The following is a 22,763-nucleotide window of genomic DNA, read 5'->3' on the forward strand; positions in this document are numbered from 1 at the left end:
AATTAAACTTTCATAGTAAAAACTCAAAATTATTAATCAATTATTTTAAATAACTTGTTAATTAAAAGATATTTTTTAGTTATATAAAATTATAATCATTGATTTAAATAAATATATGACCTTATAATCTATATTAAATTTATCTGATTTTTTATTTTAATGTAATTAAAGTATAAAATTTAAAATTGATTTTGAAATGGAGAATCAATATATTGACAAATGATAAAATGTCTAATAAAATAACACGAAATAAAAAGATAAACTTATTCTTTTATTAAAATTAATAAAAGAGAATTAAAATAATAATAAAAAAAAATTTTATTCCTTGAGATCATATAAAATAAAGTGATTTGGTGAAAAATTACAAAATAAATAAATAAAGAGCTATCATTGTTCATTAATGTAAAAGAAAAGACATCTAAACATAAGCACGAGGTAGTCAGCATGCTAAAATTAACCCTATATACACAAGCCAGCTGTAGCATCTAGTTTAAACTTTACACGTAAACCCTAAATATATCCCCTCAACCGACGGCGGTCAGTATCTCCGGCAATGTATAGGGTAGCAAGTGCGTCGGAGTATTTGGTGATCACCGGATCCGGGATCGACGACATCAAAATCGCAAAAAAAGCATGGGTATTTCCCGGCCAGACGTATGCCAAGTTCGACATAACTCCGGTGAACTACACTTTCGATGTCCAGGCCATGAGCGCCGAAAAACTCCCCTTCATCCTCCCCGCCGTTTTCACCATCGGTCCACGTTCCGACGACAATGAAAGCCTCCACAAATACGCCAAGCTTATCTCCCCGCTTGATAAGCAATCACACCATTTGAACGAGCTCGTTATGGGGATCATCGAGGGGGAGACCCGTGTCCTTGCTGCCTCCATGACCATGGATGAGATCTTCAAAGGTACGAAGGATTTCAAGAAGGAGGTGTTTGAGAAGGTTCAGTGGGAATTAAATCAGTTTGGATTGTGGATCTACAATGCCAATGTCAAACAGTTGGTTGATGTTCCTGGACATGAATATTTCTCTTATTTAGGGCAAAAGATACAACAGGAAGCTGCCAATCAAGCCAAGATCGACGTTTCTGAAGCCAAAATGAAGGTGATAATAAGTTGCTTAAGTTTTGTATCCAAAATAATGAGTTTCTGTTTCACGAATGATTGTTGATTCAGGGTGAAATAGGAGCGAAGCTTCGTGATGGGCAGACGCTGCAGAACGCAGCAAAGATAGACGCGGAAACGAAGATCATAGCTACACAAAGACAAGGTCAGGGGAAGAAGGAGGAGGTGAAGGTGTTGACGGAAGTGAAGGTCTTTGAGAACCAGAAAGAAGCTGAAGTGGCTGAAGCGAATGCAGAACTGGCAATGAAGAAAGCAAAGTGGGCCAAAGAATCTCAGGTGGCAGAGGTGGAGGCGACTAAGGCGGTGGCGCTGCGTGAGGCGGAGCTGCAGAAGGAGGTTGAGATACTGAACGCTTTAACTCGGACTGAGAAACTCAAAGCTGAGTTCTTGAGCAAAGCTAGCGTTGAGTATGAAACCAAGGTAACAGAATGAATCCAAAATTAACCATTATTTCATGCAATTAGTATAAACCACGAGTTTGATGCAAACAAAGGTACAAGAAGCGAACTGGGAGCTTTACAAGAAGAAAAAAGCCGCAGAAGCAATTCTCTACGAGAAGGAGAAAGAAGCGGACGCTCAGAAGGCGATAGCGGAGGCGACACTCTACTCCCGCCAACAAGCCGCCGACGGTGAATTATATGCAAAACAGAAAGAGGCGGAGGGACTTGTTGCTCTTGCTCAAGCTCAAGGTACTTACATACGCACACTTTTGGGTGCCTTCGGAGGTAACTATGCAGCTTTAAGAGATTATTTAATGATCACCGGAGGAATGTATCAAGAGATTGCGAAGATTAATGGGGAGGCAGTTAAGGGTTTGCAACCAAAGATTAGCATCTGGACTGGCGCAAGTGGTGGTGGAGAGGGCGGCGATGGTGGTCCCTTGAAGGAAGTTGCCGGCGTGTACAAAATGTTGCCGCCGTTGTTTGAGACTGTTCATGAGCAAACCGGGATGTTGCCACCGACTTGGATGGGGAAGATGAACGTCAAAGAATCTTAACGGTTTTCTTATGATATGGGAAGTTAGTTCGTTGACTCTATGGCATCATATAAGGTCCTATAGTTTTTAAATTAGTATTTTAGTTTTTGATAATAAATATTAATATTTGTTGGTGTGCACTTTTTGCTTATTTCTTATATTTAATAGGTTAAAAATCTTTTTCTTCTAATGATACTATATGTTTAAGTATTCGTATTTGTTGCAAGACAATTGATATACGGTTTTGTTTGAATATGTGTGCACTTTGTTAGCAATTTTCTAACAAAATTATTTCATCGGTTTTTAGACTACATAGAATAATTGTTATGTTTTTGGTTAGATTTTCTAACCCAACAGCCGAACACCATATTTCAAACCCATCCATTTTAGTTGGATAAGTCCCACAAGACAATTTTATTAAACACAGTTTCAACATTTTTTGACTTATAATTTTACTTTTTTGCGCACTAACATGATGAAAATGATGTCAAATCAGATAACAAATGAACTACCCATAACATATACTCATCCCTGTCACAAAATGGTAATATCTAGATATCATCTACTCATTTCAACCATACTTGGCTACTTGTTGAGCAAATAGAAATCCTTTTTTTAGAAACGAAGAATATCACAAAGAGTCACACCTAATAAGGAGCTAGATGCGAAAAGAAAATTGTATGGTTTATAAATATAAACCACAAGGAAAAAGGAGAGCAACATCAATCATTCCATATGCATATGTGATTCTTCCCATTGTGTTTATACCACATATACACCATCAAAATCTCATCATCCTTCACTAGAGTAGGGGATCTTACAACATTGTTGTAGAATCTGTCATTTTTAGCCTTCCAAATTCGTCATAAAAGGCCATAAAATACGGCTACAAATCTTTTGTTTTTTTGAACAATTACCCCATCCTGCAGCAAAATCTAGAAATTCATTTACATCAGTGAACTAGTCACAACTAGAAAATTTGGTGTCTTGTAACTACAACACTTATGTCAACTATGAATCAAAAACATGAAAGCATGCATGATGCTTACTCTATGACAACATAATGTCAATCAAACACCTCATACAAGCATTGCAAGTAGTCAACAAGCAATTGGAAACCCTAGAAGTTATTGTTTAAGTCCATTTTGGACTAGGAACTTCCATATTGGGCCCAATGGACCAATAAGCTTCCAATTTGACTATCTTGGGCTTAGAACTCTTAAATGGGCTCTAATTGGACCCACTTCCATTTATTTCAATATTTTGGGCCATATTGGGCCTAGAATGAAATAAATTATTTAAATGAACCATATTGGGCCATAATTAACCTAATTTAGACCTAATAGGTCATAAAAAAAACACATTTATATCTATTTGGACCAAACATCACTTAACATAACCATGAAAAAGGCTTAAGCATACAAGGCCCAATCCTTTTCTTTTTCCCTCACCAAATCTCGGCCCAAGCCCAACCCAAACAATGAAGAGTTGACATGTGAGATTGTCACCTCATTTATACATCACATACCTCCATGCATGGACCAACATGCATCTAAGCTAGTCATCTCAACTCTTTCTCTCTCTCTCTTCTTCTTCTTGATTCTCGGCCGAGAGCTCCCAAACATACACACTTCATCCAATTTTTATTAAACAAACTCTCTCAAAGAACATCCTCACCTTTCTTCATCAAATTTTCGAGAATCAAGAGCTTTTCAAAGAGACTTTCCACAAAAATCATCATCCAAGGTAAGTTTATATTTAGATTTATGATCTAGACTCTTAGTTTATCAAACATATCATCTTAACTCAAGTAAATTCATGATCTAACTCCCTAGAATCATCTAAGTTCAAAAACTTCCTCAAAAGGGTGCTAGGGCTGAAATCTTCTCTCAAAACTTCATCAAAACCAAATCCAAACCACAAGGTGAGTTTCATACCTCTTATTTTCGGTTTTTATGAGTTTTTATGGGGGAGAATACAAGTAAATGTATATATCCATGTGTAAATGTATGCTATGTGTGATTTGATGCATGTATGTGTGCGATATCTTGTGTTGTGATGAATATGTTATTCAACAAGTGTGTAAAACCGAGATCTAAAACATAGGAAAGGAAATAAACCTAACCTAAATCATTTTACACTAATCAAGTCAAGAAAAATAGTCATTTGGTTAGGATGAACATATTTGGACATAAAACCCATTTTTGGGCTTAAATTGTCAAAAATACAAAACTAAGGGCCCAAACCGACAAATTATAATTTCTGGAGGTTCAAAAGGGTCCAAAAAGTTTCTACAACAATTTTACTGAACATCAACATTTTTGAGGGGCTTAAAATGTAAATTTTGAATTTAATGGGCTAAATTTGGGCTTTTCGGCCCAATGAGCCCAAATTGCGAGATTTCTAAGATGGAGGGTCTGAAAAGGAAGTTTTCTGTAAAACAGGGGGGTTAAAGTGTATTAAAACCATTTCAAAGGTCAAAAATGTTTTTCAAATTCAAAAAGGATCAAAAATGTAAAAATTTTCTATTTTGGGCCAAAATTGACAAAGTTGCGAAATTGAGGGTTCTAACCGAGAAACTTCATTTTGGAAGGACTTAAGCTATTTACAAAACAAATTTGGGCTAAAAACGTCTTCCCAACATGTTATGATACTAAAGTGTCAAAAAAAATGGTTTAAGGACTAAAATGGAAAATTCTTTATATAAAGGACTAAAAGTGTTAACTTTATCAAAAAAGGATTGTAAAAAGATAAAAATCTTACTTTCAAACAAACAAATCCCCTAAGACAAAATACGAGATCCACGACTACCGGCGAAACATAATAACGAATACACATTCAACAACCAATATCATTACCAAACGAATTGATTCGGTCTCGAATCAAAAACAAAACAAAAGTCAATAAACCATAGTACTTCGATAAACACGCGATAACTACGAGGAGTAATATTCAGTATTTGGGCTTGAAAGTTTCAAATCGTGCTTGTTGGGCCTTGCTAGCGCAATAGCATGATCTTTGGGCCCGAAGGGGACACGCTTACATGTTAATGGGCCTTCTATGACCTAATTCCATGTAAAAGGACTTTCAATAGTTCTATCGTGCTGTTGGGCCCCAAGGGACCATTAGTACTGCTAGCGAAGTCGAGAAGTCAAATGCGAGTCGGGCCAAGTGCCTTTCGCATTCTCGATAGCCTTGAATGACTTATGGAAATAAAGGAGGCTTCTTACCCTCCTTTCTCCTCGGTTGTGGGGCTATGAGAAACCGAGTAAGTAGATTCGTGACGTTAAACAAGAGAAGTTAGGGTGGTTGGATTATGTGAGTAGTATGGACGACGCCTCAAGGATCGTTCATAATTTGTAGTTATAAACTAGTCATTTTCAATAATGTGTGATTGTAACAACTCACAACCCTTAATTAATCCAATGTCACCTGGGTAATCACGAACAATCGTCGTATCGGTATAACAATAAACAAGTCATGTAATTTACGCATTGGGAAAACATCGGGTTTTCCCGGGGAGTTCAACATTTTAACCTATGTGATGTATACAAAGTTCAACATTTATTCATGTTTTCAAAATCGACAAGCATATTTACGGATCTTCACACTTTTTTTTACAAATACTCTTTTCAGAAAATATCGGATTTTCTAGGTTTGCAATCTTCACAAAAATCATTTTTTTCCATAACATTACTTAAGAACTCACCAACATTTTATATGTTGACCGTTTTCAAAATAACTTGTATTCTCAGGTAACAGGTAAACAAAAGAATATGTATCAAGTTATATCATGGTGTTTTTCTTAGATTAATGATCAAACGGTTTATGTTATGGAATTGTAATGTTTAAAAACAATGTACTGAATGTAAAGAATATCAGTTGTAATATTTCAATGCATGGTGATGAATGATGTTATGATTCATGTATAATCGTTGTGGTGGTATTCAATTAAGTCACAAGAGCTCTCAGACGTTTCCGCCGTCTGGTTCGGGGGTGTGACAGGTTGGTATCAGAACTCTGTTTATAATGAACTAGCATATCTAACCACACATTGATATGTAACTATAAACCAAAAGAGGGACTAACACAACTCTAAACAAAACAAGTAAAACATAACAATAAAAACATCCTTAATTGTATTAGGAAAAAGAACATAATACCGAACCAAACAAGATAATGCTAGTATCTCGGTTAAGCCGGGACAATTCTAGTCATATCAAGGAGTGGATGTAGCCTGATAACCTACATTCCCTCCAAGGTATAACTATCACACTTCCTGAGGAGATCGTGATAGCTAGGGAACCTAAAAACATACCCCTTTACCTCCAAGAAGAGAACATCCGTTCAATCTTTACAATAGTTGTAGCGTCCTAGGAATAATGTTAGCATATTTACGCACTTTCGCAGACAACATGGCTGGTTTCCATCACCCCGAAGATCCTTACTTCCCTAACTAGGGAAATAACGGATGGTTAGACGAAGAGCCTGAAGAAGAGCCTGAGGAAGACCCCGAGGAGGAATCTGACGGGGAACCGGAGGCAGAAGTCGAGGGCGAGCCTGCCGAACCAAAAGAAGAACAGGAGGAGGAAAAAGATGAAGGAAGCTCTGAGGAGGAACCCGACGATAGTGAAAGGGGTGATTCAGACACGGAGTCCGAAGTCATCAACCCCCCTTACCCGATTAGGGTGCCCGCTTACCGGGTAGGCCCCACTGGTCCTACACCCCCCTGGGGTATCGATCTTTGGAGGTGGAGCAGACAGCAGGGACATCGACCCCCGTTCGGCATGTCACGCGAGTTCTTTGACCTGAGGGACGGAGGACCGGCCGATGGAGCCCTTCCGGTCATGGTGAAACGGTTACGGAACACCGGCGACCTAGCTCAGAGCACCACCGACCAGGTATGCCAGATGTGGACTAGGGTCGAGCGTGCAGAGCAGGAGACACGAGACGTTCTTCGAGAGTTCCATATGAGGCAGGTGAGGTGGGAGTCTCGAAACCAGGACGTAGTACGACAGGTGGCTCGTCTTCAGGGAGCATCCACTTCCTCAGCACCACCCCCGGGCACAACTCACCGCGACTAGGGATAGACCTATCTTACTACGTCATTAGGATCTATGCTATGTACCCCGACTCTATGTTTAAGTGACTACACTACTCATAGAGCCGTTATGCTGTCGAACTAGTATCAGTGATGTATGCTCTTACGAGCAAAATTTTCATGTATCAAATACGGATAATATTAGTAAAATTTTCTTTTATGTTTTACTTTGACGTTATAATCTGCTATGTGTTACATATCCATGATTGTGTGCCAAATTGTGAAAGTACCTAAGTTCGTGCCCCACACCTAGCTTATAGGATCACACTCTCACAAAAAGCACAGATACTCAACATCTTTCTGTTCCATGACAGAAAGATGCCTCGACGACCCACCCGCAGAAACCCTGAGCCAAACCCTTCCGAGTTCAACTCTGTTGCTTTTCAGGCAGCGGTGTCGGCTGCGATTATCGCGGCTATGGCCCAAATTCACCAAGGGAACAATAGAGGAGTCAACGGACCAGGCGCCGGAAGTTCGAACAACGGGACGAATCAAGGACCTACCAAAACATGTTCATACAAAGACTTCACCAACGCCAAACCACGAACCTTTAACGACACTGGAGGAATGATCACCTTGAAACGTTGGATCGAGAAGGTGGAATCGGTATTCGAGATATGTGATTGCCCTGAAGAGATGAAGGTGAAGTTTGCCGCATGCACTTTCGTTGACCAAGCGCTCACTTGGTCGAACGGACACGTGGAAGCCATCACACTCCCCGTAGCCAATTCCATGCCATGGGCAGAAATGAAAGAAATGTTGATGGTCAAATACTGCCCTCGTGGTGAAATTCAGAAAATGGAACAAAAGCTGTGGAATCTCACTGTCCGGAATGCTGATATAGATGCCTACATATCAAGGTTTAGCGAACTGTCTCTGTTATGCCCTAGCATGATTACCTCAGAGGGTAAGAAGATCGAGCGATTCATCTGGGGACTAACCTCCCCATCCAAGGAAACGTGATAGCTGCAAATCCCGAAACTTTCGACAGTGCTAAGAGATTGGCCAAGAAGCTGTATAACCACAACAACAAGAAGGGTGAGAAACCAGTGGAGACTGAAGTTAAGAAAAATGATAGCAAGAAGGGGAAGAACAACAAGAGAAAGGGGCGTCAAGGCTCCGAATCATCCAAGAAGCAGCAAACAGTGGCAGTTAATGTTGCCACCGCGCAAGTTCCGTCCACACCACATGGTCCAGCCTCAGCTGCTCCGAGTGCTCCTAGACCTTATTCCAGTAATCTTCCCAAGTGGAACAAGTGCGGTCTCCATCACAATGGAGAATGCAGAGAGATGCAGTGCACCAGCTGCAATCGGAAGGGGCACACAGCAAGGTACTGCAGGACTTACCCTCCTTAGAATCAACAACAGGGAAGCAACAACAACAATGGCCGCAACAACAACATCACCAACACCGGTGGCAACAATGCAGGACCTAGCCACACCTGCTATGGATGTGGAAGGATTGGGCATTTCCGTCGAAATTGCTCTAACAACAACAATCCCGGAAATGGAGGAACAGGAAGGGTGCTGACCATAGGTCAGGGGGAGGCGATTCAGGATCCCGCTGTTGTTACCGGTATGTTTCCCCTAAACCACACTTATGCATGCATCCTATTTGACACCGGAGTGTAGCGAAGTTTTGTGAGCAATAAGTTTAAACATTTGTTAAAACAACAACCCCAGAAGCTCAATGAAACCTTTACGGTGGAAATGGCCAATGGGAAAACCGAATCCACTAGGGAAATCTACATCGGATGTACCCTAACTCTAAATCAACACGTCTTTCGAATAGACTTAATGCATGTTTCCATTAGGAGTTTCGATGTGATTATTGACATGGACTGGTTAAGCCCCCACCATGCTGAAATTATGTGTCACGAGAAGGCCGTTCGCCTTCAGCTTCCCAATCACGAAACCCTAGTTATTTACAGAGACAAACCTAGCACGAACATTCGCCTCATCTCGTGCATCCGGGCACAGAAACATCTGTGAAAGAATGATTTGACGTTCCTGGCTCAAATAGTGGATAAAACCAAGGAAGAGGTTAGCATTCAAGACATTCCAGTAGCACGTGAATTCCCAGACGTATTTCCTGAAGATCTTCCTGGGGTACCCCCAGAGAGACAAGTTGAATTCCAAATTGATCTTGTTCCAGGAGCAACTCCCCTCGCTAAATCGCCTTACCGACTAGCTCCTGCTGAGATGCAGGAATTGTCCAGCCAACTCAGCGAACTCCTAAGCAAAGGATTCATCCGACCCAGCTACTCGCCATGGGGAGCTCCATTCCTCTTTGTCAAAAATCGCTATCCACTCCCACGAATCGATGATCTATTCGACCAGCTCCAGGGAGCTAGTTACTTCTCTAAGATAGATCTACGATCTGGATACCATCAACTCAAGGTCCGGGAAGAGGATATACCCAAAACCGCTTTCCGAACTCGTTACGGACATTATGAATTTGTCGTAATGCCCTTCGGTCTAACGAATGCCCCTGCCGCATTTATGGACCTAATGAACCGAATCTGTCGACCATTCCTCGACAACTTTGTTATCGTTTTCATTGACGACATTCTAGTCTATTCCCGAAACGAAGAAGAGCATGGCCAACATCTCCGACAAATCCTGGAAACCCTGCCGACGGAGAAACTATACGCAAAACTCTCCAAGTATGAGTTCTGGCTCCGTAGCATGAACTTCTTAGGTCATGTTGTTAGTCGGGAAGGAATACATGTGGATCCTTCTAAAGTCAAAGCCGTTGAAGGATGGGCAGTTCCGACGACACCCACAGAAATTCGCCAATTCTTCGGCCTAGTAGGCTACTATAGGATGTTCATTCAGAACTTCTCTAAGATCGCCAATCCACTCACCTCGCTTACACAAAAGGGCGTACCATTCAAATGGACGGACAAACAAGAAGTTGCATTCCGAACTCTGAAGCAAGCACTCTGCAGTGCCCCTGTACTATCTCTACCAGAGGGAACGGAAGATTTCGTGGTCTACTGTGACGCATCAAATCAGGGTTTAGGTTGCGTTCTCATGTAGCGCGGAAAGGTGATAGCTTACACCTCCCGCCAACTAAAGACACACGAAGTGAACTATACAACCCACGATCTGGAATTGGGAGCAGTGGTCTTCGCTCTGAAGATTTGGAGGCATTACCTCTATGGTACGAAGTGCACCATCTTCACGGACCACAAGAGTCTCCAACACATCCTGAATCAAAAAGAGTTGAATACGAGACAAAGAAGATGGGTTGAACTATTAAACGATTATGAGTGCAAAATTAAGTACCACCCATGCAAGGCTAATGTGGTAGCCGATGCCTTGAGCCGAAAAGAGTACTCTAATCATCGTGTGAAAACTCTCTCAATAACCATCCAATCTCACCTAACCACTCAGATTAGGGTAGCCCAGTCAGATGCGATGAAGGCGGAAAACAGAGCAAGCGAAACATTACGCGGAATGGAGAAGAATCTAGAGGTAAAAGAGGACGGAGTATACTATTTCATAAACCGTATTTGGGTTCCTAAACTTGGAGGATTTAGGGAGGTAGTCATGAATGAAGCTCACAAGACGCGATACTCCATCCATCCAAGTTCGGACAAAATGTACTTGGATATTAAACAACATTATTGGTGGCCTAACACGAAGGCAGAAATTGCCACATATGTCAGCAAGTGCCTTACTTGCGCCAAAGTAAAGGTGAAATACTAGAAGCCCTCAGGGTTATTACAACAACCAGTAATCCACGAGTGGAAATGGGAAGGGATTTATATGGACTTTGTAACCAAGCTACCCAAGACGTCAGATGGATTAGACACAATATAGGTAATAGTCGACCGACTGACGAAATCCGCCCATTTCCTGCCAATAATAGAATCCTACAAGATGGAGAGACTGACAAGAATATACATCCGAGAAATCGTGAGGCTTCACGGAGTACCAGTGTCTATCATCTCATATAGAGACAGTAGGTTCACTTCACGTTTTTGGCAATCACTTCCGAAAGCACTTGGAACCCATCTCGACATGAGCACCGCTTATCACCCACAAACGGACGGTCAAAGCGAACGAACCATCCAGACGCTCGAAGACATGCTTCGAGCATGTGTGATAGACTTTGGGAAGTCTTGGGATACCCACTTACCCTTGGTTGAGTTCTCATATAACAACAGTTATCATTCAAGCATCAAGGTCGCCCCTTTCGAAGCGCTATATGGACGTAAGTGTAGATCACCGCTGTGTTGGGCTGAGGTGGGCGACACCCAACTAGCAAAGGAACTAGCATCGGACAAGGTGTTAACGGGACCGGAGATCATACGTGAAACAACAGAAAAGATAGTTCAAATCAAAGATCGACTACAAGCCTCACGCGACCGACAAAAGAGCTACGCTGATAAACGGCGAAAGCCCTTAGACTTTCAGGTAGGGGATCGAGTACTGTTAAAAGTTTCACCTTGGAAAGGGGTCATTCGTTTTGGAAAACTGAACCCATGATACATTGGACCTTTCGAGATCGTTGCCCGAATAGGTCCAGTGGCGTACAAACTACAGCTACCCGCTGAGCTAAGCAGTGCACACCCCGTGTTCCATGTTTCCAATCTAAAGAAGTGCCTATCAGATGAAACTCTCGTCATTCCCCTTGACGAAATTGAAATCAATGAGAATCTCCTGTTCGTGGAAGAACCAGTCGAAATCATGGACAAGGAGGTGAAGCGTACTAAGCAAAGTCGCATCCCGATCGTGAAAGTATGGTGGAACGCGAAGCGTGGGCCAGAATTCACGTGGGAACGCGAAGACCAAATGAAGCAAAAGTACCCTCATCTATTCTAGCATTCTCAGATCTAGTGATAGCTTCATTTTATTTACTTCTTTTTATAGTTTATTTTAGCACATTTCATTCGCATTTTAGTTAATTTCCATGCATATTTTCCCTTTTGTTATTTTTATGACCATTTCGAGGTACTTTCTAGTTTCTTGAGCATTATTGCAGATTTTCTTGGAGACTAGCTGAGCGGGACTCTTGGGAGGCGATTGGGCTTGAAGGGAAATGGGGATTTCGTGCTTGATGGCTATGGAGGTGATTCATGGAGTGGACTTGTCAATTGCTTGAAGGCTTAGAAGTGTTGAACTTTAAATTTGAAAGGCACGGGAAAATTCTTGAGTGTGCAAGATCGATGTTTAGGAGTTTGTGGAAGTTTTGAGTGATGTGGAAAGACAAATTGGGCTCAAATTGAAGAAATATTGAAGAAAAATGGGCTAGAAGCTGATTGGACTCGAACTGGGCCAATGGATTAGCTGTGGGGGCCCAAGACTTGAAGAAGCCCAAAATACCCATCAGAGCCCGCGGCCCGCGTAAGATTCCCCGCGGCCCGCGTGGATTCCTGACAAGGGCAATTTCAGGATTTTGCTAAGAGCTCTATATTGGGAAGGTGGGTGTGCCTCTTTAGCCTGATCTAAAAGGTCCGAGTTTGACTTGTTCTCTTTGGAGGTTGGGGTGCTTTTGAAGGCCAAGAACACCTCAAGAACATCTTGATTTCACCTCTTGATTATTATAAAATGTTTGGTACAATTTCCTCTAACTTTGTTTCTTTGAGTTTAGCCATGCTTGGCTAAACTAATCTTGGTTGACTTTTTGTTGAATCCTTTGAACTTTTGTTGGATGTTGAAGGATCCATGAAATTGTTCTTAAATCTTTATGGAAATGTTTTATGTTTCATCATATTATCACTACTAGTATGTTTTTATTCATGAGTTTAAATGTGTTGTGGTGATTAGTTGGCTAATTTCTTGATTAAGTAAAGGATCCTCAAATTAGCAAGCAACAAATGATTTTTGTGTTGTTTTTGCTTCACACAATCATAAAAAACATTTTCTCCAACATGGTAGTGAAAGCAATTGACTCCTCTTGGATTTGGTGACTTTTTAGTTCTTAATGCTAGTTGACTTTCACTAATTACATGTTATTTGGAATTAGTGACTTTGACTAAGGAAATTGTTATGAGCTTCTCTAGCCATTTCAACAATTAAGAAAAGTCTAGGCAATCTCAAGCTCCTTGGATTACTATAACCAAATTAAGGATTTAAATCAAAGTATTGCACCATTAGATTCTAATGATATGTTCATCAAAAGTCAAAGTGAGGAAACTTTAAGTCAACCATCTCTCCCTTATTGATTTTACATCAAACTCTTATTTTTGTTGAAATTGTCTATTTAAATCGTAGTTAATTTTAGTTTGTTTCAATTATTTCAAAACACCAAAACCCCCCATTTTATGTTTATTGTTATTTTAAAAGTATTTTTACAAAGAGATTTTTCATAGAGTTATAAATTGAACCAATCTCCGTGGATTCGATCGCTTTACCACTATACACTATTTTAGTGTGTAATATTTAGGGTTATTATTTGTGTTGGCATCGACAACCACCAAATTTTTGGCGCCGTTGCCGAGGATTGGTTTATTTTTAATCAATTTGTTTCTCTATGCCTAGATCTCATTGTGCAGGTACTCTAGTTTAAAACTAAAAAATTGAAGGAAAAAGTATGGTTCGGGAATGAACACTCCTTGTATTGAAGATAAACTTTCTGAGCTAGCTCAGTTAGTTATGATGATTGAAAATGACCAAAGTGTGCAAACCTCACCTCTTCTTTGTGATTTTTGTGCCCAAAATGGACATCAATCCGACATGTGTCCATATTTACAAGGAGAATGGGAAGAAGTGCAAGAGAAGGGAAGCTACTACTGGTCAAACCAATGGAGTTATGATCAACCTCAACATGATCAATGGTGGGACAACAACCAAGCTTAGGGATACAACCAATACCAAAGCTCATACCAAGCTTGGAGTAACGACCAATACTAACAACCTCCACAGTTCTAACATCCATATCCTACACCTCCTCAACAACCTGAAACGCCAAGCATGTCCTTAGAGGACATTGTGAAGAGCATTGCCACATCTACCCAAAATTTCCAAGAAACAACGCAAGCTAGCCTCAAAAGCTTAGAGCAAAAAATAACACAACTTGCTCAAACAATAAGTATATTGGAAGATCAAGACAAGCTACCATCTGAAGAGAGCCCATGTGCCATTCCTTTGAAAGATGAGAAAAGTTTTGATGGCCCAAGAGTGTTATATGGAGAAGAGGAAGAATGCGTAGAAATGGAAGAGGCTATCAAAGAGGAAGAAAAATTTGAGAAAGATGTCAATGAAACTATAGAGGAAGTGTTCGGTGTTAACAAAAGAGAGGTTGAGCCACCCACTACCATTGAGAAACTAACTCCAGTGGTAGATGAACCACAAGAGCCGGTAATGATAAATATGTCGGACCTTTTAAAGGATACATATGTCGAGAATGAAGACGCCCAACCGGTCACCAACTTGACCACCATGTCAAAGATGGAAGAGTTGGTCACCTTACTAAACAAGTACAATAAAGAATATGGTTGGATGCTTTCTATTATCAAAGGTCTAAGTCCGATATTGTTCTCCCATAAAAAGAAAGTCAAATACAAGAAAAGAGTCCCAATGGAGGTGTAGAAACTAAAAAATGTCGACACGGGGCAAATTTTCAATGTTAATGGACATCGGTTGAAACCTTTCTATGAAGGTTTTGATTCAAATGTCCAAGATGTCGTCCATTTGGATGCCCCCAAAGTGTTAAAGTGAAGTTTGGAGGCGTCTCGCCAAAGACGTTAAAGAAGGGCATTTTTGGGAAGCATTGTGCTTTCGTCTTTTATAAACGGAATAAAATGATTTCGATTTTTTTTTGTTTTGAAAATGTTCATTTTTGAAAAATTTCAAGCTTTATTCTCACCTTTGGTCCAAACCTTTTATTGTGTTTTTGAAATCGGGACTTCACGGGAATCATTTAGGCCAAAAATCAAGTTTTTTGAAAAATTTCAAATTTTAAGGTGCAGGAAGTCACGCGGCCCGCGTAAGGTCATGTGCGGCTTATGTGCGGCCCATTCCTTGCTCGCGTAAAACAATCACCTCTAGCCCTGTTCAGCTCACGCGACCAGCATGCGGGTTCTACGCGGCCCGCGGGGCTGGTTTCAACACTTAGTATTTTTTGAGCTTCAGTTCACGCGGCCTTTACGCGGCCCGCGTGTTTTAACCCAAAATTCTTCTAAAACTTCTGTGAACTCAAGAGGAAACCAAGAATGTTACATGCGGCCTCTACGCGGCCCGCGCCCCACCCGCGCACCACACAAAAACTCGATTTCTCGAAGATCTACCGGTCGGAATCCCGCGAGACCACCACCATTATTCACCATTTTTCCTCCTCTACAAACCCTTATGCTCTACCCAACCCTCCGATTTAGGTCATTTCCGCCCTTTCCTTAAGCATTGAGGACAATGCTTGTTCATAAGCTTGGGGTGGGGCATTTCCCTTTCTTTTTAATTTTTCATGCATTTTTCTTTAGTTAGGTTGCATAACATATTAGTTTAAGTTAATTTGAATTCATTTTTTATTTTATAAAATTTCAAAAAGATTTTATTTTCTTCTTTTCCACTTTTTATTTTTGCATAACATTGAGCTTAAGGCATTAACATTCTTGCATTTTTGTTGTCTGTTTATTCTCACCTCTCTTGGATGCCATGGAACAGGTTCACAGTTATTGTATCATTATTGGTCCAGGATCTTGTTGCTACCTCACCCATCGAACCGGGACCACTAGCTGCAGTTTGGGATTTCATACTTGGGATCAGATGCTGGTAGCTTAAAGGGGTAAGTGATCATGGCCAGGTAGTTTCATGAAAAATTATGCATACAATACTAACAACTGTAGGATATACTATAGCAATGGATGTTCTTAGCCTTGCGGTCATTACCGCTGAGAGGATCACACTTGATCATGTTTGAATTGTTAGGATGAAGCATTGGTGCTTGTCCCCGAGTAGAATCCATATCTGGTCTCTTTACATCACTATATCTTTTTGCGATTTTCTTAGAATTTTAGAGAGTCTTTTAGTCCACATTTGGACATTTTCATTATCTTTGAAAAACCACAAGTTTGAAAAGGAGCTTACATTACATCTTTATGCTCCACACATGGTCATTTTCACACTTAGGCCATTCGGATTATATCATTACCCTTTCGGTTCCACTTACACACCTTTGGGAACCAAATTTTGAGTCAAAGGGTTTTCTTGTTAAAAATTTCGATAGTTAATACATTACCTTCATGTGTTTAAAAAAAATCAAAAATTTAAAAATTCAAAAAAAAAAAAAAAAACAAAGCAAAGAGAAGCATGCAAATTTTCAGTTGCAACTATCTTAGATAGGTGGTCGGTTCAATTATTGAACAAATTTCCCAACATCTTGGTCACCCGATGTTTAATATTCATTTGTATAGGTCTGTTTTATTGTATATAGATTGAGTTGTTTTTTTTTCTCTCACAAATTGGTGATGTTAGGGAGACTGTCGAGTCGAATACTACGGAAGGTTTGGGCCAACACTAAGTGAACTGATTCCTACAACGGTGCCCGAGCAATTAAACCTAGTTACACATGAGAGAAACCGGAAGACGTGAGATCAAAGTGTGCACTTAAAGAAGAGCTCCACCCGAGCCCATCCAGTTAATTTCTCCCTGCTACAGATGTTCTTCATTGTATGCATGTTCCATTGAGGCTGCGACTGCTCATCCCTCCTTACTCGCCTAAAGGAATTGTCCTGGTTGTGGTTTATGGTTCCATTGTCATCGGATGAAAAAGTTGTGAGATAGCAGCGAGATCAATTTTGACCATGTTGACTAACGTCGAACATGTTCCATGGTTCTATCCATTCTTTTTATTTCTAGGGTAGTTCGTCCCAAGTTCATTTTAGTCTTGTCTTACTTGAGGACAAGTAAGGTTTAAGCTTGGGGTGATTTGATAGCTTCATTTTATTTACTTCATTTTATAATTTATTTTAGCACATTTCATTCGCATTTTAGTTAATTTCCATGCATATTTTCCCTTTTGTTATTTTTATGACCATTTCGGGGTACTTTCCAGTTTCTTGAGCATTATTGCAGATTTTCTTGGAGACTAGCTGAGCGGGACTCTTGCGAGGCGATTGGGCTTGAAGGGAAATGGGGATTTCGTGCTTGGTGGCTATGGAGGTGATTCATAGAGTGGACTTGTCAATTGCTTGAAGGCTTGGAAGTGTTGAACTTTAAATTTAAAAGGCACGGGAAAATTCTTGAGTGTGCAAGATCGATGTTTAGGAGTTTGCGGAAGTTTTGAGTGATGTGGAAAGACAAATTGGGCTCAAATTGAAGAAATATTGAAGAAAAATGGGCTAGAAGCTGATTGGACTCGAACTGGGCCAATGGATTAGCTATGGGGGCCCAAGACTTGAAGAAGCCCAAAATACCTGTCAGAGCCCGCGGCCCGCGTAAGATTCCCCGCGGCCCGCGTGGATTCCTGACAAGGGCAATTTCGGGATTTTGCTAAGAGCTCTATATTGGGAAGGTGGGTGTGCCTCTTTAGCCTGATCTAAAAGGTCCGAGTTTGACTTGTTCTCTCTGGAGTTTGGAGTGCTTTTGAAGGCCAAGAACACCTCAAGAACATTTTGATTTCACCTCTTGATTATTGTAAAATGTTTGGTATAATTTCCTCTAACTTTGTTTCTTTGAGTTTAGCCATGCTTGGCTAAACTAATCTTGGTTGACTTTTTGTTGAATCCTTTGAACTTTTGTTGAATATTGAAGGATCCATGAACTTGTTCTTAAATCTTTATGGAAATGTTTTATGTTTCATCATATTATCACTACTAGTATGTTTTTATTCATGAGTTTAAATGTGTTGTGGTGATTAGTTGGCTAATTTCTTGATTAAGTAAAGGATCCTCAAATTAGCAAGCAACAAATGATTTTTGTGTTGTTTTTGCTTCACACAATCATAAAAACATTTTCTCCAACATGGTAGTGAAAGCAATTGACTCCTCTTGGATTTGGTGACTTTTTAGTTCTTAATGCTAGTTGACTTTCACTAATTACATGTTATTTGGAATTAGTGACTTTGACTAAGGAAATTATTATGAGCTTCTCTATCCATTTCAACAATTAAGAAAAGTCTAGGTAATCTCAAGCTCCTTGGGTTACTAAAACCAAATTAAGGATTTAAATCAAAGTATTGCACCATCGGATTCTAATGATATGTTCATCAAAAGTCAAAGTGAGGAAACTTTAAGTCAGCCATCTCTCCCTTATTGATTTTACATCAAACTCTTATTTTTGTTGAAATTGTCTATTTAAATCATAGTTAATTTTAGTTTGTTTCAATTATTTCAAAACACCAAAACCCCCCATTTTATTTTTATTGTTATTTTACAAGTATTTTTACAACGAGATTTTTCATAGAGTTATAAATTGAACCAATCTCCGTGGATTCGATCGCTTTACCACTATACACTATTTTAGTGTGTAATATTTAGGGTTATTATTTGTGTTGGCCTCGACAACCACCATCTACTTTTCAAAAGAATTTCGAGGCGAAATTCCCTCTAACGGGGGGATGATGTCACAACTAAAAAATTTGGTGCCTTGTAACTACAACACTTATGTCAACTATGAATCAAAAACATGAAAGCATGCATGATGCTTACTCTATGACAACATAATTTCAATCAAACACCTCATACAAGCATTGCAAGTAGTCAACAAGCAATTGGAAACCCTAGAAGTTCTTGTTTTAGTCCATTTGGGACTAGGAACTTCCTTATTGGGCCCAATGGACCAATAAGCTTCCAATTTGACTATCTTGGGCTTAGAACTCTTAAATGGGCTCTAATTGGACCCACTTCCATTTATTTCAATATTTTGGGCCATATTGGGCCTAGAATGAAATAAATTATTTAAAAGAACCATATTGGGCCATAATTAACCTAATTTAGCCCTAATAGGTCATAAAAAAAACACATTTATATCTATTTGGACCAAACATCACTTAACATAACCATGAAAAAGGCTTAAGCATACAATGCCCAATTCTTTTCTTTTTCCCTCTCCAAATCTCGGCCCAAGCCCAACCCAAAGAATGAAGAGTTGACTTGTGAGATTGCTACCTCATTTATACATCACATACCTCCATGCATGGACCAACATGCATCTAAGCTAGTCATCTCAACTCTCTCTCTCTCTTCTTCTTCTTCTTGATTCTCGGCCGAGAGCTCCCAAACATACACACTTCATCCAATTTTTATTAAACAAACTCTCTCAAAGAACATCCTCACCTTTCTTCATCAAATTTTCGAGAATCAAGAGCTTTTCAAAGAGACTTTCCACAAAAATCATCATCCAAGGTAAGTTTATATTTAGATTTATGATCTAGACTCTTAGTTTATCAAACATCTCATCTTAACTCAAGTAAATTCATGATCTAACTCCCTAGAATCATCTAAGTTCGAAAACTTCCTCAAAAGGGTGCTAGGGCCGAAATCTTCTCTCACAACTTCATCAAAACCAAATCCACACCACAAGGTGAGTTTCATACCCCTTATTTTCGGTTTTTATGAGTTTTTATGGGGGAGAATACAAGTAAATGTGTAGATCCATGTGTAAATGTATGCTATGTGTGATTTGATGCATGTATGTGTGTGATATCTTGTGTTGTGATGAATATGTTATTCAACAAGTGTGTAAAACCGAGATCTAAAACATAGGAAAGGAAATAAACCTAACCTAAATCATTTTACACTAATCAAGTCAAGAAAAATAGTAATTTGGTTAGGATGAACATATTTGGACATAAAACCCATTTTTGGGCTTAAATTGTCAAAAATACAAAACTAAGGGCCCAAACCGACAAATTATAATTTCTGGAGGTTCAAAAGGGTCCAAACAGTTTCTATAACAATTTTACTGAACATCAACATTTTTGAGGGGCTTAAAATGTAAAATTTGAATTTAATGGGCTAAATTTGGGCTTTTCGGCCCAATGAGCCCAAATTGCGAGATTTCTAAGATGGAGGGTCTGAAAAGGAAGTTTTCTGTAAAACAGGGGGGTTAAAGTGTATTAAAACCATTTCAAAGGTCAAAAATGTTTTTCAAATTCAAAAAGGATCAAAAATGTAAAAATTTTCTATTTTGGGCCAAAATTGACAAAGTTGCGAAATTGAGGGTTCTAACCGAGAAACTTCATTTTGGAAGGACTTAAGCTATTTACAAAACAAATTTGGGCTAAAAACGTCTTCCCAACATGTTATGATACTAAAGTGTCAAAAAAAATGGTTTAAGGACTAAAATGGAAAATTCTTTATATAAAGGACTAAAAGTGTTAACTTTATCAAAAAAGGATTGTAAAAAGACAAAAATCTTACTTTCAAACAAACAAATCCCCTAAGACAAAATACGAGATCCACGACTACCGGCGAAACATAATAACGAATACACATTCAACAACCAATATCATTACCAAACGAATTGATTCGGTCTCGAATCAAAAACAAAACAAAAGTCAATAAACCATAGTACTTCGATAAACACGCGATAACTACGAGGAGTAATATTCAGTCTTTGGGCTTGAAAGTTTCAAATCGTGCTTGTTGGGCCTTGCTAGCCAAATAGCATGATCTTTGGGCCCGAAGGGGACTCGCTTACATGTTAATGAGCCTTCTATGACCTAATTCCATGTAAAAGGACTTTCAATAGCTCTATCGTGTTGTTGGGCCCCAAGGGCCCATTAGTACTGCTAGCGAAGTCGAGAAGTCAAATGCGAGTCGGGCCAAGTGCCTTTCGCATTCTCGATAGCCTTGAATGACTTATGGAAATAAAGGAGGGTTCTTATCCTCCTTTCTCCTCGGTTGTGGGGCTATGAGAAACCGAGTAAGCAGATTCGTGACGTTAAACAAGAGAAGTCATGGTGGTTGGATTATGTGAGTAGTATGGACGACGCCTCAAGGATCGTTCATAATTTGTAGTTATAAACTAGTCATTTTCAATAATGCGTGATTGTAACAACTCACAACCCTTAATTAATCCAATGTCACCTAGGTAATCACAAACAATCGTCGTATCAGTATAACAATAAACAAGTCATGTAATTTACGCATTGGGAAAACATCGGGTTTTCCCGGGGAGTTCAACATTTTAACCTATGTGATGTATACAAAGTTCAACAATTATTCATGTTTTCAAAATCGACAAGCATATTTTTGGATCTTCACACTTTTTTTACAAATACTCTTTTCAGAAAATATCGGATTTTCTGGGTTTGCAATCTTCACAAAAATCATTTTTTTTCCATAACATTACTTATGAACTCACCAACATTTAATATGTTGACCGTTTTCAAAATAACTTGTATTCTCAGGTAACAGGTAAACAGACGAATATGTATCAAGTTATATCATGGTGTTTTGCTTAGATTAATGATCAAACGGTTTATGTTATGGAATTGTAATGTTTAAAAACAATGTACTGAATGTAATCAATATCAGCTGTAATATTTCAATGGATGGTGACAAATGATGTTATGATTCATGTATAATCATTGTGATGGTATTCAATTAAGTCACAAGAGCCATCGGACGTTTCCGCCGTCTGGTTTGGGGGTGTGACAGAACTGCTTTTAAGAACATTGTTACACCGCAATGTAACGTCCGGTCTTTTAAGAACATTGTTACACCGCATTCTCAGATCTAGTGATAGCTTCATTTTATTTACTTCTTTTTATAGTTTATTTTAGCACATTTCATTCGCATTTTAGTTAATTTCCATGCATATTTTCCCTTTTGTTATTTTTATGACCATTTCGAGGTACTTTCTAGTTTCTTGAGCATTATTGCAGATTTTCTTGGAGACTAGCTGAGCGGGACTCTTGGGAGGCGATTGGGCTTGAAGGGAAATGGGGATTTCGTGCTTGATGGCTATGGAGGTGATTCATGGAGTGGACTTGTCAATTGCTTGAAGGCTTAGAAGTGTTGAACTTTAAATTTGAAAGGCACGGGAAAATTCTTGAGTGTGCAAGATCGATGTTTAGGAGTTTGTGGAAGTTTTGAGTGATGTGGAAAGACAAATTGGGCTCAAATTGAAGAAATATTGAAGAAAAATGGGCTAGAAGCTGATTGGACTCGAACTGGGCCAATGGATTAGCTGTGGGGGCCCAAGACTTGAAGAAGCCCAAAATACCCGTCAGAGCCCGCGGCCCGCGTAAGATTCCCCGCGGCCCGCGTGGATTCCTGACAAGGGCAATTTCAGGATTTTGCTAAGAGCTCTATATTGGGAAGGTGGGTGTGCCTCTTTAGCCTGATCTAAAAGGTCCGAGTTTGACTTGTTCTCTTTGGAGGTTGGGGTACTTTTGAAGGCCAAGAACACCTCAAGAACATCTTGATTTCACCTCTTGATTATTGTAAAATGTTTGGTACAATTTCCTCTAACTTTGTTTCTTTGAGTTTAGCCATGCTTGGCTAAACTAATCTTGGTTGACTTTTTGTTGAATCCTTTGAACTTTTGTTGGATGTTGAAGGATCCATGAACTTGTTCTTAAATCTTTATGGAAATGTTTTATGTTTCATCATATTATCACTACTAGTATGTTTTTATTCATGAGTTTAAATGTGTTGTG

At 39.5% G+C, this 22,763-nt stretch overlaps 1 protein-coding gene across 1 annotated transcript; it reads left to right on the plus strand.

The window, feature by feature from the left end:
- Positions 1–487: 487 nt before the first annotated feature.
- Positions 488–2,240, plus strand: LOC145057113 (flotillin-like protein 3). Its single transcript, XM_079004890.1, has 3 exons — positions 488–1,111; positions 1,183–1,551; positions 1,625–2,240. Exons 1-3 carry the CDS (start codon positions 554–556, stop codon positions 2,126–2,128), a joined length of 1,431 nt encoding a protein of 476 aa, XP_078861016.1. The 5' UTR covers positions 488–553; the 3' UTR covers positions 2,129–2,240.
- Positions 2,241–22,763: the final 20,523 nt, after the last annotated feature.

Source organism: Lactuca serriola, chromosome 6 (genome assembly GCF_051521515.1).
Source record: "Lactuca serriola cultivar US96UC23 chromosome 6, Lser_US96UC23_V15, whole genome shotgun sequence".
NCBI lineage: Eukaryota > Viridiplantae > Streptophyta > Magnoliopsida > Asterales > Asteraceae > Lactuca > Lactuca serriola.